This window comes from Plasmodium coatneyi, chromosome 11, assembly GCF_001680005.1.
Source record: "Plasmodium coatneyi strain Hackeri chromosome 11, complete sequence".
NCBI lineage: Eukaryota > Apicomplexa > Aconoidasida > Haemosporida > Plasmodiidae > Plasmodium > Plasmodium coatneyi.
Window position 1 is genome coordinate 1,010,086 of NC_033566.1, and position 14,411 is coordinate 1,024,496.

Genomic DNA, 14,411 nt, shown 5'->3' on the forward strand with positions numbered 1-14,411 from the left:
GGCAGCCGCGTGCTTCCTATTATTCGCAGTTCAAGACATGGATTATGTGCGCGGATTCTACGCGTGGATCCTTTTCGCCAAGTATTCCTTCTTCTCCTCAGCACTTTTTAGATTATTCCAATCCAGGTACGACACTAGAATTAATTTATACTTTTTGCTCAGCAAGTAATACTTTATCAGGTTTAGGGCATCGAGTTTTTCGCCTGACCTTTTCAAGTTGTTGTCGTAGTAGTAATGGTTGCTTCCGTTAATTTCTATGCATACCTAAGGTGGGAACAGAAAAGGGAAGGACGTGCACACTTGTGTCTTAACTAAACGTGTCGCATGTGCGAACAAAATTGTATTCAAGTATGCAAATCATTTGCGTTACCGAATTGTTAATGACGATATCCACGGTGTATATTCCGTCCATGAATGGGACCTACGGGGAAAAAGCGGTGAAAAAAATGGTAATGAAGGAGCAACAAAGGGGTAAAAAGGTTGTTAAATTTTTGTGAAGAATTCACGGAAAGCTGATAAACGGAGAGTCACTTCCAGGACGCACACTCCGAATAGCTCCTCCCGTACACATATGCGACCGTTGCGCGATCATTACCTCGCACTGCACATTTTTAACGCCCAGTGAAAGCAGCGTGGACAGGACTTCTCTGTGAAAACTGGACGAATGCACATTTGCAAGATCCCTGTTGATTTGCATGCGACATTTTTTTACGTAATCAATTAACTGCTCATTTGAGGCTGCCTTATCTTCACACCTGTGCACAAACTGCGTGCACAGATTGTACCTTTCGTACTTTTCCTTTTTATAAAAATTGTTTATATACTTGACAAAAAAAGTGACGTTATTTAGGATGTGCTTGCTGCGTTCGCTTAAGGGGGTGTGTGATTCGGTTTTTCTATCACCTGGGTTGTTTTTTAAAAATAAATTTATACTGTGTGGAAGGCCTGGTGAACTGTTTCCTCCACCAGGTTGGGCAATTAGCGCCTCCCCAATTGGTAATTCCTCTAAACCCACTTTGTTACATCCGTAGGAACTATGCAGGCGCTGCAGGTACGCCACGAAGTAGACATTAAAAATGTACACTTGGTACAGGCACTGAATTGGAAGGTACAGCGCTTCATTCGTGTCCCTTCTCCTTAGAATGATGTTGTTTTTTTCGCTGAAGTACCAGTAGTGGTTTTTTCTGAGTGGGTTATTCATGCAGGTGAGAATGTCTTGGTGGAAATATGAGTGTTCATTGCTCTTAGGTTGGTCCTCATCCAGCTGGCTATCGCCAACGGTGCGGTTTCCATCACCGATTGGCTGAGTTCTACAACCGGTGAGGCGTCCTTCCCCGAAGTAACCAAACACATAGCCGTGCAAACACTCCAACAATTTGTTCACATTTTTAAAATCAATTTTATCAAAACCCAAAATGGTGTAACTGCTGAGCATATTCGGTATGACGTTGGCCATTTTGTAATTTGGTACTGCTACAAAGTTGCCGATACATTCGTTTATTTGCTTCAGAATTTCGTTCAAATTCTGGACAATTTTTTCCTCCCCCATCCGTTTTGCATTCTCACCGTTGTACTCATTCAGGAAGATTCGGTTTGTCTCCTCCTGATGAGTGCAACTGCGGGGAGGACCATCTTGGGGGAAAAACACCCCATCGTACGTACTCAGATTAACAGCAAAGACGTTAAGCTTCGATAGGGAGATGAGCAAACTCGTGTACTCGAAAAAATGCAACTCCCCCGAGTGTTCACTAATTTTTTCTAAACATGTGCCGATCATATCCAAATTTCGGTACCTCAGTTTGGCAAACGAATTTAGTAAATTTACGTAAATTGAACAAGGCAATATTTTCCTTCCTACTTTGCACCTATTCAATATCTCCAACAACATATGAATTACATTTTTGTTTTGTCCCCTTTTGCTGTACATATTTAGCAGTAAAATGTGAGTGTCCATTTGATCGCCGTGTTCCTCGCATTCGCCATTTGGGCAATGAACGTTTTGGAAATACCCATCAGTGCCTTCCCTTTCGTTCTTCCCATTGTTTGGTATGTTAAGGCGGTTATACAGCATATGTTTTTTCTCACTTGAGTATGTTCCACTTGTGTGTACTGTATGTAGCGTGCTATCCTGTCCCTTCTTCACATCGCATTCTTCCGTTTTTTTATCACAAATAGCTGCGCTGACTCCAGTTTGGGGGTGTCCATCCAAGATTCCCCCACCCAGAAGTAACTTCAACTTGGTAATTACAATACTGTCTACATAACTTTGTAATTTTTTTAAGTATAATTCTTCAAACATTTGGTTCACAAAAATATTGCCCATCTGATAGAAGAAATAAAGCAGCATGCTGAGATCTTTCAAACTGCATAAGGAATAAAGTTTGTCCAATGAGATAGATGTAACCATTTGAATGACCAGACATGTTAGACTGCCTAAATTGTTCCTTACAACATTTGTATATCTACCACTTAGATGTACCCTATGGTAGTTTTTGCTCAACTCATTCTGCATCTGGTACACAAAAATAAAGCTCTTCATTATGTTCAGTACCGCATCGATGTTAAAAAGGTGCACTTTATTTTTTAAGTACAAATAGAATAAGGAATCCACATCTCCAAAAGTGAAGATGCGAATTTTGACCAACTCGGTTAAGCTTTGTAGTTCACTCGATTTATCACTTCGGCAGAGGGAAGCTTCATTTGGTCTTCTTTTCATAGTGACTTGCACATTTTGCAACAATTTAGGGTGACTAGCTTCTTCCCCTTCGAACTCTTCCTCCTCATATTTACGGCTCAACACGTGTAAAACTTTACCGTATATAAGATCGACAAAGTTCTTGCTTCTAACACTACTGTGCTGATCCACGTGCTGAAGAATTGCCTTCAATTTTAGCTTCCTCCCATTATGGATAAAAGGAATACCTTCTATAACGCTAATTATATCATCGCTTTGCGCATATTTCAGGTTATTTCCATTGATACTGTTAAGATCTGCTTCGTTGTGAACTGCACTTTTCCCTATGACGTTTCTGCTGCTAGTGATACTGGTAAGGTTCCCTTTCTTTTCAAGACCCCCATAGTAAACCGTCACCAGCGTTAAAACCAGATCATGCACATTGTTCATATCTGGATGTTTTGCTAAAAAAAATTTCATAATGTTTAACAGATGCACGTCATCCGGTTGATAAAAAAAATGGAAGAGAAGGGTAACATATTTGTAGTGGCTATCACTTCCCCTGTCTAAGTTTATGCAGTTAAAATAGAACAGAAATTTGAGCTTGTTTAGGAAGACCTTATTTGTGTGTTTTGACCCCTTCATGGTGTTGACAATGAGGTAGATCTCGTTGAAGTTTATGTTCCTGACGAAGACTTCCTCGCGTCTTTGCCATTCCACGTGGGGGTTTGAACACGGATTGCCACGCGGATTCCCTTCGTCATCCATGCCGAACATATCGTTTATTACAATTGTGCTTACCTTGCCCGTTTCGTCGTTACTCGTTTTGTCACCCGAAATAGGCGACGCGGAAGCTGCGGTATCCCCCCTCAGAGCATAGTCCTTATACAGTGGACTCACATAGTTGTTATAATAAATGATGTAGTCCAACTTGGTGCTCAAAATGTTTACTAGCGTTTTCACTACTTCACAATTTGCATACCCAAAATGACAGAAGGCATGCAGAATGTAGGATATCCTCACAATGTACACATTTTCAAAGGGGTCTCTTTGTGCCTTATTCGCTTGGCATAGTGGATTTAACTCGTTAACGGTCTTTTCCAGCTTATTCATCAAGACAACATCGCGAAGGTTATACTTCACGAGGGTCTTTAAAATGAAGTATATTTTGTTAAGGCTCCATTGTTCGTTCAGTAGTTTAACCCTGTACAGATAATTCCTAATGACATCTTCGCTGACACTACACTCAGTTACGTGTTTCAGATTTTCAATTAAATTTATGGGATCCAAATTATTGATAATGTTTTTATTGCATAAATTTTTTAAAAAGTTTGTCCCATTGGTACTATCAGTTACACCTTTCTTTTTCTTCTTCTTTAGTTTCGTGTGAAATGCATAGAAGTTACTTTTCCCCCCTCCTCCCCTTCTTTCAAAATTCGTTAAACAGGTTGTGATTATTTTTGTGCCCTTTAATATATTCATTAAGGTGAACAGGAATTTGAGAGATTATTTCCCCATGCCTGTTGGGAAGGATCATTTTGGTGTGTCCTCTTCCTGCAGCAGTTCTATATTCTGTTACAACATTTGTTTTGCATTATGTTTCTTAGGTTCTTCAACAAATTGGATTCCTTCGCGGGGATCATTTTCGCGCTGCTTGAAAATGGCTAGTTAGGATAAATAAATTTGGGAGGGATATTTTTTGCAAAAAAAAAGGTGCACACAAAAGGGTAATGGGCAGATAAAAAAGTATGCAAATAAAAGCGGGTAGAAGGAACGTTGATCCGCCCGGCACTGCAAAAACGATGTGTAATAGGACCCACGCTGGATGAACCTACATTCTGGGATGCGATAATAGATGCGCAACGCAACAAGGATGCAAAACAGGTGATGCACCAGCAGATCTGATTATTGCCAAGCGCACCTTTCTATGCAAGTTGTATACGCACATGTAAGGAAGAAGTGCTTCCGCAATAGTTGTGTAGCCCAAATTGTGAACAAATCGGATTATCCCCTCACCCTTTTTTAATAACAAATCGGTGAGAGGAAACACTATACCGCTATGGCAATGACAAGCTGACACACGGGAGGCACACAATGAGGTGAAAAGAACGATCAAGCAGATGCGCGCATCCCACCCGTACATATATAGCAGCGCGGCTTAACCATTCGATACCTCCCCTGTAAAAGCGATTACCCACTGCATAAGCAGGAAGAAGGGAAAACAGCACACCTGGTTTATACGCACATGTGACTACACAAATATATATATAAACGTATAATGAACGTTCGTTCCTTTTTCCCCTACGTTCTCATTTTCATTTCAACCGAGATATTCACTTGTTACAAACTAACCCGCCTAACCCACCCGGGGGAATCCCTGTTCCGTAATAAGGGGGAAACAAGAAGGCGCAGAGGAATTAGAATTAGCGTTGCCAAGAACCAAACAAGCGGCATTGACGGTATAGCCAATTATGCTGATATCGAAAGGAAAGTAAAATGCAGAATTGGGGTGGAAGTCCACGTGCAGCTGAGCACAAAATATAAAGCCTTCTGTAACTGTTTTAATGTCGCTTCTTCACATAATGATAAAACGTATGAAAGGAATTATATCGATTTGTGCAATTTTTTAAAGGACAACATTTTGAAGACAGGAAATGAGGCAGCAGATTTGAATTGGCTAGGGGGGGTCATTTCCGCAGAGACGAAACGGTATATTAGTGAAGATCCTATGTATACCATTAATAGGCCAAACAAACACATATGCAACAGGTGTGTAGGCGAGGTGGGCTCCCTAAGCTTACTGAACAGCACGGCTGTCTTGTTCACATACCTAATTAGCATTATTCTTAATTGCAACATAAACAATATTATTACCTTTGATAGAAAAATTTATAATTATTATGACTTGCCTAAAGGTTATCAGATTACGCAAAAGGAAACGCCCATTGGTTTGGACGGTAACATTTCTGTGCAGGGAAAGAATGTTCGCATAAAGAGCGTCCACCTAGAGGAAGACACGAGCAAGTGTTTCTTCCTTCCGCGAAATGTGGATATGCCCGATCGGGGGGATACCCCCTGCGAAGGTAGCAATGATGGGAAAGGAACTACATTTATGGAGGACAGTGACATTCTGAACCTTAACAATGGTAATGACAAAAGGGAAGAGGATAATGGGGACATAAATGTTGAATGGTCCACCAGGGACAGTGACAAACTGGTCTCTCATAGGTGTAACCGAACAGACCAGCCATCAAACAGCAATGACGAAGTAAATAATTTGAACAAGAAAATATTACTAGATTATAACCGGTGCGGCATCCCCCTAGCCGAAATCGTCGTCGAAGATGACTACATGAACGCAGAAGAGTGCATTAACCTACTGAAGGAGATAAAAAATAAAGTGTGCCTCCTTGGAGTATGCGTGGGGAACAAGGAAAATATCAGGTCGGACATTAACATATCTTTTGAATACGACAATGTGAAGTACAGCAGAGTTGAAATAAAAAATGTTAACAGCTTCAGAAAAATTAAGAGTTGCATAGAGCAGGAGAAGAAAAATTTTATTAATCGAATTATCACAGAGGGAACAGAAAGAAGCCACCAATCCATGTCAAACGAAATGTATACGAAAAGCTACCTAGACAGTACGCATTACGTTGTCAGGAAAAAGGAAGTATACAATTATGTGCACGAAAGGAACATCCCCCAATATAAGCTCAGCAAACATGTTATAAAGCTGCTAAAATTTTATGTTAATTATAAAATAAAAATATACGAGGATGAAGTGAAGTACAATTGGTCCAAGCAATATTTTCATGTCTTCCTGAATGATCCCTTTTTATATAACTATTTTAATGAATGCCTAAAATTTGAGGAAGAAAAATATGTGTCCAATTTTATAGTTAATATACTCCTCGACGTGATTAAAAAGAAAAATATGCTTTCCAAAAATATCTTAATAAAGCCGAAAAACTTTTGCTTCCTCATTAACTATGCTATGAAGAACAACTTAGACAACACCTCCTTGAAGGCGTTCCTCTTTAACTATGTGGATGTAGGATTCGAAAATGAGCTCCTCCTCGAAACATTTAAAAACGTGGACGTTGCAGAAATGGAGCAGGATTTGAAAAAACTCATTGACGATAATATACAGCATTTAAAAATCGATGGGGAAAAAAATGTCCTCAATGAGCAAAACTTTAAGAACAGAATTATGGGACTTTTGAAGGGCCAAATGAGTCAACGTGGTTCGCAGGTGCACGTCAACTACAAGTCGGTGAGCGCATTCATTGACGATTACGTAAGGAGATTGACATGAGGGTTTTTTTTTCCACACCGTTCAAGTCACTGCGGACATCACCAAGCATCATCCCTTTTTTCATTTTTTCCCTTTTTTTTGTTTCAAAAATTGGTCTTGCTTGGACCCATTTATGCGAACGAATGGGTGCAAGTGTGGCAGAACAAACGGCGACATCTCATTAGCACGTGCGTGCATAGGAGGGGCCACACCCGTGGGTAAGTATTAACCCACCATTTGTTTATCTAGTTACAAACTCAATCTTTTTGTTTAATTTATTTTTTTTGTTGTTGTTGTAAATAACATGTATGTGTGAAAAGAGGAAATTCAAAAAATGGGTAGTTTTCTTTCTTCAAACGTGAGTAGTATCACATAGGGACAAAAATAATCATAATAAAGTGGTAGACACCCCTTGCTTATATCATGCTGCACTAATTGGATGGCAGAATGGCGCACCGATCCACCACTCCTCTCGTGCGAAAATTTCAAAAGACGAAATTAAGGACATTCTTATCAGCCCGGTATACAATCCTCTCCACCCTTTTTTGATTCGCCCCTTTCTTACTACCTCCGCGGGGGTAAAAATAAAAGGTCGGATTTATATGCGGACGGATGCACAATTTTTCCCGCTCATTGAAATATAAGTGGTAAAACAGAAGAACATAATTTAAGTCGAAATGAAGTTTGTCACTATTTAGGATAATATTCTCATTGTTCAGGTAGCTGAAATTTTTCGACTGAAAAAAGGATAAATTATTAAAATAAATCTCCCTTCGTGTGAGTATGCTCCTGACGTCATACTTGCTTCCATCGAGGTATAACAATTCGTTTAAGTAAAAAATATCTTTATTTATGTTGTATGTTAGGACGAGTGGTAACGTGGAGGAGAATTTCCCATTCAGGTACACGTTGATCACCTTAATGTTTATGCCGTCCTTTTTCAAACGTGCCATTCGGTCATTCTTTGAGCTATCTTTATTATTTGCTTCACTTGGGATAGTCTGATGACTCCAAATGGGGATGTTCTCCTGCGAAGAAAGCTCATCTTGACCCCGTTCCTCACTTTTTCCAGTACACATTTCTATTTTTGAAAGATGTATTAAATTCCCCTGGTCGATAAGTTTACCCCCCGTGAAGAACAACTGTTCAGATAAGCGGAGCAACTTATTCAGATGATACTTATAATAATATTTTATGTAAAAAGGATCAACTGCTATTTTGCTTTTCCCAATTTCTAAGAATGATTTATTCGCCGATACGAGGTTCATTACTGCTATGTCTTTCTGCAGGTGGCTGTTTACCTGCACGTACATAACATTTCGGCACAAGTAGTACACCCCTTTTATTTTCTTATAAAATGATAAAATGCGAAATTTTTTTTTGTTTACAAGAAATTTAAATAGGAATGATTTATCGCGCACATTGTTTATGTATCCTTTTTGCCTTATGTCAACATTCAGCTTGCGCATAATTTTTTTTAAAATGTACATAAGGGTCCATTGTTTTTTGTCCAACCCCCACGTGGGGTATGCTTCTGCCCCCTTTCCAGCATAACCATCGGTGGGAATGTCTTCACTACCCGTTCCACCATAACTTGTTCTAACGTCGATTTGCTTTTCCGTTTGCTTCTCAAATTGGAGACGTCTAAACAACTCTAAAAGTTCGTCTTCCCCATGCTCATTTCTCGATAAATATTTTTTTAAAAATAGCAGATAAGTGCGAATTGTGCTTTTATAAGAGTTGTCTCCCTTTTTCATTCCCCTCACGGTAAATGATATGTTGTCATTATGCTTGTATAAAGTTACCTTCCTCAGCTGCAGTAGAAGCTTAAAGATGTTTAGTAAGTCTATCAAACTGAAGTTAAATAAGTTCTGAAAATATATCTTCTTCTCTGCGTCTACATTAAATTCGCATAATACACTTGGCGTCTTACTGTTTAGAGATAAACGTCTCCCATTTTGAATAAAATTTTTTTTTTTTTTTTTTTGTTCTCTCAAAAAACTTGATCGCGTAGAATAAGACGTGTTGTTATTCCGCTCACTTCTTCCATTGCTGCTGTTGTATTTATTTATTACTTCACTTAAGAAAAATGAGAATTTTTTTTTTTCACACCAAACAGGATGTTTCTTTAATGAAATCATCAAAAGGATGATCAGCCAAAATGTGGGCGTCATCCCATGATGTTACTTTGCTTCCCTGCGTTTATTTCATTTTGTTAATCTTTCACTAATTTGATGTTTTATTTTTCTGCACCTTTTCCTGCTCTTCACATTTCTTCCATCTTCAAAGCGCCATGGTTGTGTTATATAAAGTTGTGCCCGCTCTCTCCTTTTTTTTTTTTTTTTTTTTTTTTTCTGTTGCATTTGTAAAAATTTATCTTGTGCATTTTTTTTTTTTTTTTGGGAAGCCAAGCCGAGAAATGGAACTCAAAAAAAAGGAACCTTTAGGGGGGCGCAAATGCGAAGATTTGCTTGCGCTTTGAAGAATGCACGTTACTATCTACTAATCAGATAAATAAAAAGTACCAACGTGCATGCTTACATGTATAGCCCTTTTTCTTTTCAATAATGTGGGGGTAGCCTAGGAAAAACGTTTTCCCTTGGAAAAGTGCGATCAAGGAATACTCACCTATCGCAGCTTTGTATACTTTTCGCAGTAATTGTAGTTACCGGTACTTAGTATTAATAAATGGGCTAACTTATTAATTTTGTTCTTTTTTTGCTGTTCTACTTTACCTTTTTTTTTGCTGTTCTTTTTTGCCGTTTTTTTTTCTTTTTGCCCATTTTGAACCACAAGCGCTTGTGTAACAGTACATTCATTTGAAGGAAAATCCCCGAGGGCATGTGCGACATACACCCTCGCCACACATGGTACAGAGTGCGGGTTATGCACATACACGCAGTTATACGAATGCGCCTATGTGAATTTAAATAACGATGCGCTTGTGATACCTGTCCTGAGTGCACAGGAAATACGCCTTTTTTCAAGTGAAAATTGTAAAGAGTAGAAAAGTAGGACTGAAAGCCCAGAATGGCAGATGCGTAGACCATCGCTCTAGTCGTTCTGACTACACATGTGCGTCATACATTTATAAGTACGTGCAACTATCTAGACTGTCATTTTTTTTAGTACATGGTTTTATATCTTCTAAAATTTGCGCTTGCAGTTCTGCTTTTCCCTTTTTTTTTTTTTTTTTCGTTTCCATATTGTGGAAGCTCCTTTGAGTTCCCCATTTGGTAGCCTTTTCCGCTTATCTCCGTTGTGCGTCCTTTTTATTCTTTTTTTTTTTGTTTATATAATAAGAATTTACCAGTGCTCACTGCACATCAAGTAGAAATGAGCCGTATCCTTCTGTCAATTGCTGTGAATACTCCCCTTCTTAAGTTTCTTCCAAATCGCATGTTCCAAAATGAGTCAAATATATGACATGCTCGGTATCAACATTGATAAAATAAAGAACAAGAAGAAGCAGAAGGAGAAGAAGAGCAAACAGGAACTAAATTTCCTGAAGGAAAACGACAACTTGTTTTCGCTCCCCACCTCGTCAAAAACGATAAACGTAATGACCTACACGTATAAGTGTGTAATCGTATGATCATGCGCTTTACACGTTTCTCATATTTCGAATGTTTACGTCGGTTGAAGAAGCGTGACATGGACTAATTCGTGGTTATGTCCTCACGTGTCTCCCCACAAAAATAAAGCAAACGCATCTCCCAAAATGGCAATAAATAAAACAATTTTTTGTTCGTATTTTCGTTACCCCCCCTTCAGTTCAGTAACAAAAATGTGAGCATCTGGAGACTAGTAAACTTCAGGAACAAATGCAGAAAAGACGATTTGATCCTAAAAAAGTGGAAAAAAATTGGATACAAAAATGACAAAGGTGATAAGGGTCAGATAGCTGATCGATCTGATAGAAGCGCGTTTGACGAAAACAAAGTGGAGGACGATTACACCTTTGAAAGGTTTAATAAAAAAATAAACGTCATAAAGTACACAGATGAACTCTACGAAAAAGAAATAAAAAACATGAATCCAAAATGGACAAAGGAAGAAACGGACTATTTATTCAAACTGTGTGAAAAATATGAATGCCACTTCGTCATTGTGCATGACGTATATGATGGAAAATACAAAAGAACCATCGAAGAAATAAAGGACCGATTTTATAGCGTGTCTAAGAAAGTTATTGAAGATCTGTTTGATCAAAAAATTAAATTAGAAGAAGCGAAAAGTGTAAAAAATAATAGTGACATCCTTAAGTTAAAAGAAACAAAAGCGAAGCATCCACTCGTAAAATTCAACTACAATATAGAGGCGGACATCGAAAGGAAAAATCTCATTCACAAAACTTATACAGTATCGAAAAAGGACGTCATGTTGGAAGAAATGACCATGGAAAATATTAAAAAATTTGAAAATAAAATTAAGCAGGAAATGAAGAAGGCTTCGGATATGAAAAAATTGAAAAAGAAGTTTGAGCTAACCACGGAGGAGATAGTACCGGTATGGCAGAGAAACCAGCGCAACCAAGGCGATGCGCCGATTAAAGAACAATGAAATGGCAAATAACATCCTCCTAAGTTATTATTCCGATATATATGTTATATGCCAGTTCAAATATGCCCCTTTTTTATACCACCTCCATCATGCTTTCCCCCTCATGACAGATAAACAAATTGCCCGAGGATGACAAGGAAGAAAAATATATATACAGCGCTAGACACTTCTTTCAAAAGCTTAAAATAGATATTTCCTACTTTGACAAAGTAGACACCTATTTAAAGGATAACGAAATAGACAAGCCGACAATCTACACGGAAAACATCTGCTTCCTATATGGGTACAACTGCATCTAAAATATTCGATTTTGTATAATTGCCTTTTTCTTCATTGCATGTTAAATTCACTTTTGCTCTTTTCCGTGTTGTTCCTTCCCAAATGCAGCATTTTACGAACCGACGTGGCGATACTGCTAAATTTGAGGAAGAAAATTGAAAAGCTAAAACAGGTAAGGTTATTACGTAGGGGGTGTGACATGTTTCTGCTTTTGTGGAGTTGCCACTTCGTTCAGCATATTCGTGTTTGTTCTTTTACCCGATGGTGAATGTGTCTGCGTGCTATAGCTACGACAGTGCCGTAGCCACTGATAGCACCGCTTAACCATGTGTAACAATTTCCCCCCACACGCCAGGAACGCGAATATTGGAAGAGCCAACTAATGAGCTTGGAAGAGGAACACTTAAAAAAAAAGAACAAAGCGTGATATGTCTAATCAATGCAGTGAAAATGTAATAGCGCCAAAAAGGGATTTATTATTTTTTTTTTTTCCACATGTTTATTTTTTTTTTGTGGAAGATTATCAAAAAAATGGGTAAAAGAAAGATATATATTTTTTTTTAATTTTCCAAGGAGATACACTTAAAACGAAACCGACGTGCGCGTATTATTGCGAGGAAGTGTGGAAATGCAGCCGGTGTGCACGCGCCCATGCGTGCGTGAAAATACACCATCGCTTCATTTCAATTTTCCGTCGCAACTTCGGTGAACGGTCCGCTGTTAAAAAAAAATTAACGAACAGATTAGTTGCCGCATAAGAAACTTCTTGAGGGTATCCCCGTGAGGACCAAACAGAATGGGAATGCTAAAAAAATTTGGCAACCAAACGCCTCAAGCTAACGAGCAACGGAACGCAAACGAAGAGTGCCAGCCCCACAGAAACATTGCAATTTTGTAGAAAGCATGTCAAGGGAAAGGAAAATGAGCCTGCGCAAAGAACACCGGCGAAGGGTTGCACAGTAGCACACCGCAACATCGAAAGGAACGCCCACATCATCGTACGCATGTCGATACACGCCATTGGATATACATATACGTGTGAGCCGGTGCATAGAAGGGTGAAATTCGAAACAGGGGAAAGCGCAACATAGGCATCTCCCACGAGACACACAAATTAAAATGAACTTCCCCAATGCGCAGAATAACACATCTGATATTTTACAAATAGTTGCAAAGTGTAACAGTTAAAGGGGGACGCATTAAGGAACATCCTCATGTGTGTGCTCTATTTCCCTACCCCATTGTTTGCTCACTTCAGTCACTTTTTCTTTCCACCCTTTCTGCGCAATGAAGCTCCATGCGGAGTTTAAGCCAGATGGTATAGACGACTTTTCGCACATTTTGAAGGGGCTGAAGGACTTCTCGTCCTTTGCCGTGGAAAACTCCTTCCTGTGTTTCAAATTCTCGGAAAAATATCTGTACATATTTGGAAACGAAAAGAATCACGTGGAAATATTTATAAAGATTAGCATGGAAGATTTATTTTACGACAATTTTATTTTAAAAAGCGCCACGGACAATCAAATTATCATCCTCGTTTATATTTTCCAAATATATGACATTTTTAAGAACGTTTCAAAGAGTACAAAAATAACCATTGATTTATTTGACAAAAATGGAATATGCATTTTGCTGTTCAAGCATCAGTGCAGCGTGACAGACGCCTTAAAGAAATTTGAGTGTGGAATAGAACTTATTAACCCCTCGCTTACTGCCTTTCCAAATGTGAAGGTGAATAAAAATGCCTTCTCCATAAATTGCAAGTTAAAAAAATGCTGCAAAATTTTGAATACCTACTCGAAATTTCAGGCAGACAAAGTGGAACTAAATTTCAATATTTCCAACAAACATTGTGATGTTGTTTTTTTGCTGGACTCAATAACCACGAAGAATGTAACGACGCTGAAAAATAATTACGTATTGAAAGATTTTATGGACAAGCAAGCCAAACAGGAAAAGGATCAAAATAATCGGAAATTTAATTTGAAAAAAGTTATATATATTAAAACTTTGACAAAAGCTTTAAATATCCTCAACGAATGCAGAAATAATAAAGACGATGTTGGCATATTTAAAATTATCGTTCCTTATAACAAATGTTGGTTTGCTTTAAAACTGGGGCAGTTCGAATCTTCTGGGAATTGGAAGGTGCTTATCGTCATTACCGATCTGAGTCTAGATTTGTAAGTCGCAGCGGGGGTTCCAAGTGGGGATATTTCATCTAATCTGTAGGGTTTTCTGGCCTCCTAACCTGTCTGTATGTTCATTTGCCCCATTTGGGGATACCTTTTTTTTTTTTTTTTGGCGTTTTTTTCCCTTACGTTCTGCATCCAGTGATGTTCTTCGTTACGTGTGTATTCCTCTCGCACGCAGAAGGGCCACATTTACGTAACGTCCTCTGCACCGTCACAGTAGTTTGTTTATTCACGCAGTAGAACTTTCATTGTGTATATTTTTTTGCATGCAGCCCTGATTCTTCGCGCAGGGTTGATAATAAAATAAAATGTGTGTCTGGGAGAGTCTTCACCCCGCATGATTCCACTGCACATTGGAAACTTCTTATCCTGCACGCTAAGGTATAACTCCTTCGCGGCACGA

At 38.7% G+C, this 14,411-nt stretch overlaps 5 protein-coding genes across 5 annotated transcripts; 3 read left to right on the forward strand and 2 right to left on the reverse strand.

The window, feature by feature from the left end:
- Positions 1-57: 57 nt before the first annotated feature.
- Positions 58-4,156, reverse strand: PCOAH_00033950 (Uncharacterized protein; the record flags this gene model as incomplete). The annotated part of the gene is made up of 3 exons (XM_020060189.1): positions 58-264; positions 371-421; positions 596-4,156. 3 exons carry the CDS (start codon positions 4,154-4,156, stop codon positions 58-60), a joined length of 3,819 nt encoding a protein of 1,272 aa, XP_019915932.1.
- A 796-nt stretch (positions 4,157-4,952) lies between these two features.
- PCOAH_00033960 (Glu-tRNAGln amidotransferase) lies at positions 4,953-6,992 on the forward strand (the record flags this gene model as incomplete). Its single annotated transcript, XM_020060190.1, has 1 exon — positions 4,953-6,992. One exon carries the CDS (start codon positions 4,953-4,955, stop codon positions 6,990-6,992), a length of 2,040 nt encoding a protein of 679 aa, XP_019915843.1.
- Positions 6,993-7,456: 464 nt separating this feature from the next.
- On the reverse strand, positions 7,457-9,145 carry PCOAH_00033970 (Uncharacterized protein; the record flags this gene model as incomplete). Its single annotated transcript, XM_020060191.1, has 1 exon — positions 7,457-9,145. The coding sequence occupies one exon, from the start codon at positions 9,143-9,145 to the stop codon at positions 7,457-7,459; it is 1,689 nt and encodes a 562-aa protein (XP_019915690.1).
- A 1,235-nt stretch (positions 9,146-10,380) lies between these two features.
- On the forward strand, positions 10,381-12,240 carry PCOAH_00033980 (Uncharacterized protein; the record flags this gene model as incomplete). Its single annotated transcript, XM_020060192.1, has 5 exons — positions 10,381-10,530; positions 10,746-11,480; positions 11,645-11,817; positions 11,922-11,985; positions 12,169-12,240. The coding sequence occupies 5 exons, from the start codon at positions 10,381-10,383 to the stop codon at positions 12,238-12,240; spliced, it is 1,194 nt and encodes a 397-aa protein (XP_019915862.1).
- An 860-nt stretch (positions 12,241-13,100) lies between these two features.
- Positions 13,101-14,000, forward strand: PCOAH_00033990 (Uncharacterized protein; the record flags this gene model as incomplete). The annotated part of the gene is made up of 1 exon (XM_020060193.1): positions 13,101-14,000. One exon carries the CDS (start codon positions 13,101-13,103, stop codon positions 13,998-14,000), a length of 900 nt encoding a protein of 299 aa, XP_019915707.1.
- Between the last annotated feature and the right edge of the window lie 411 nt (positions 14,001-14,411).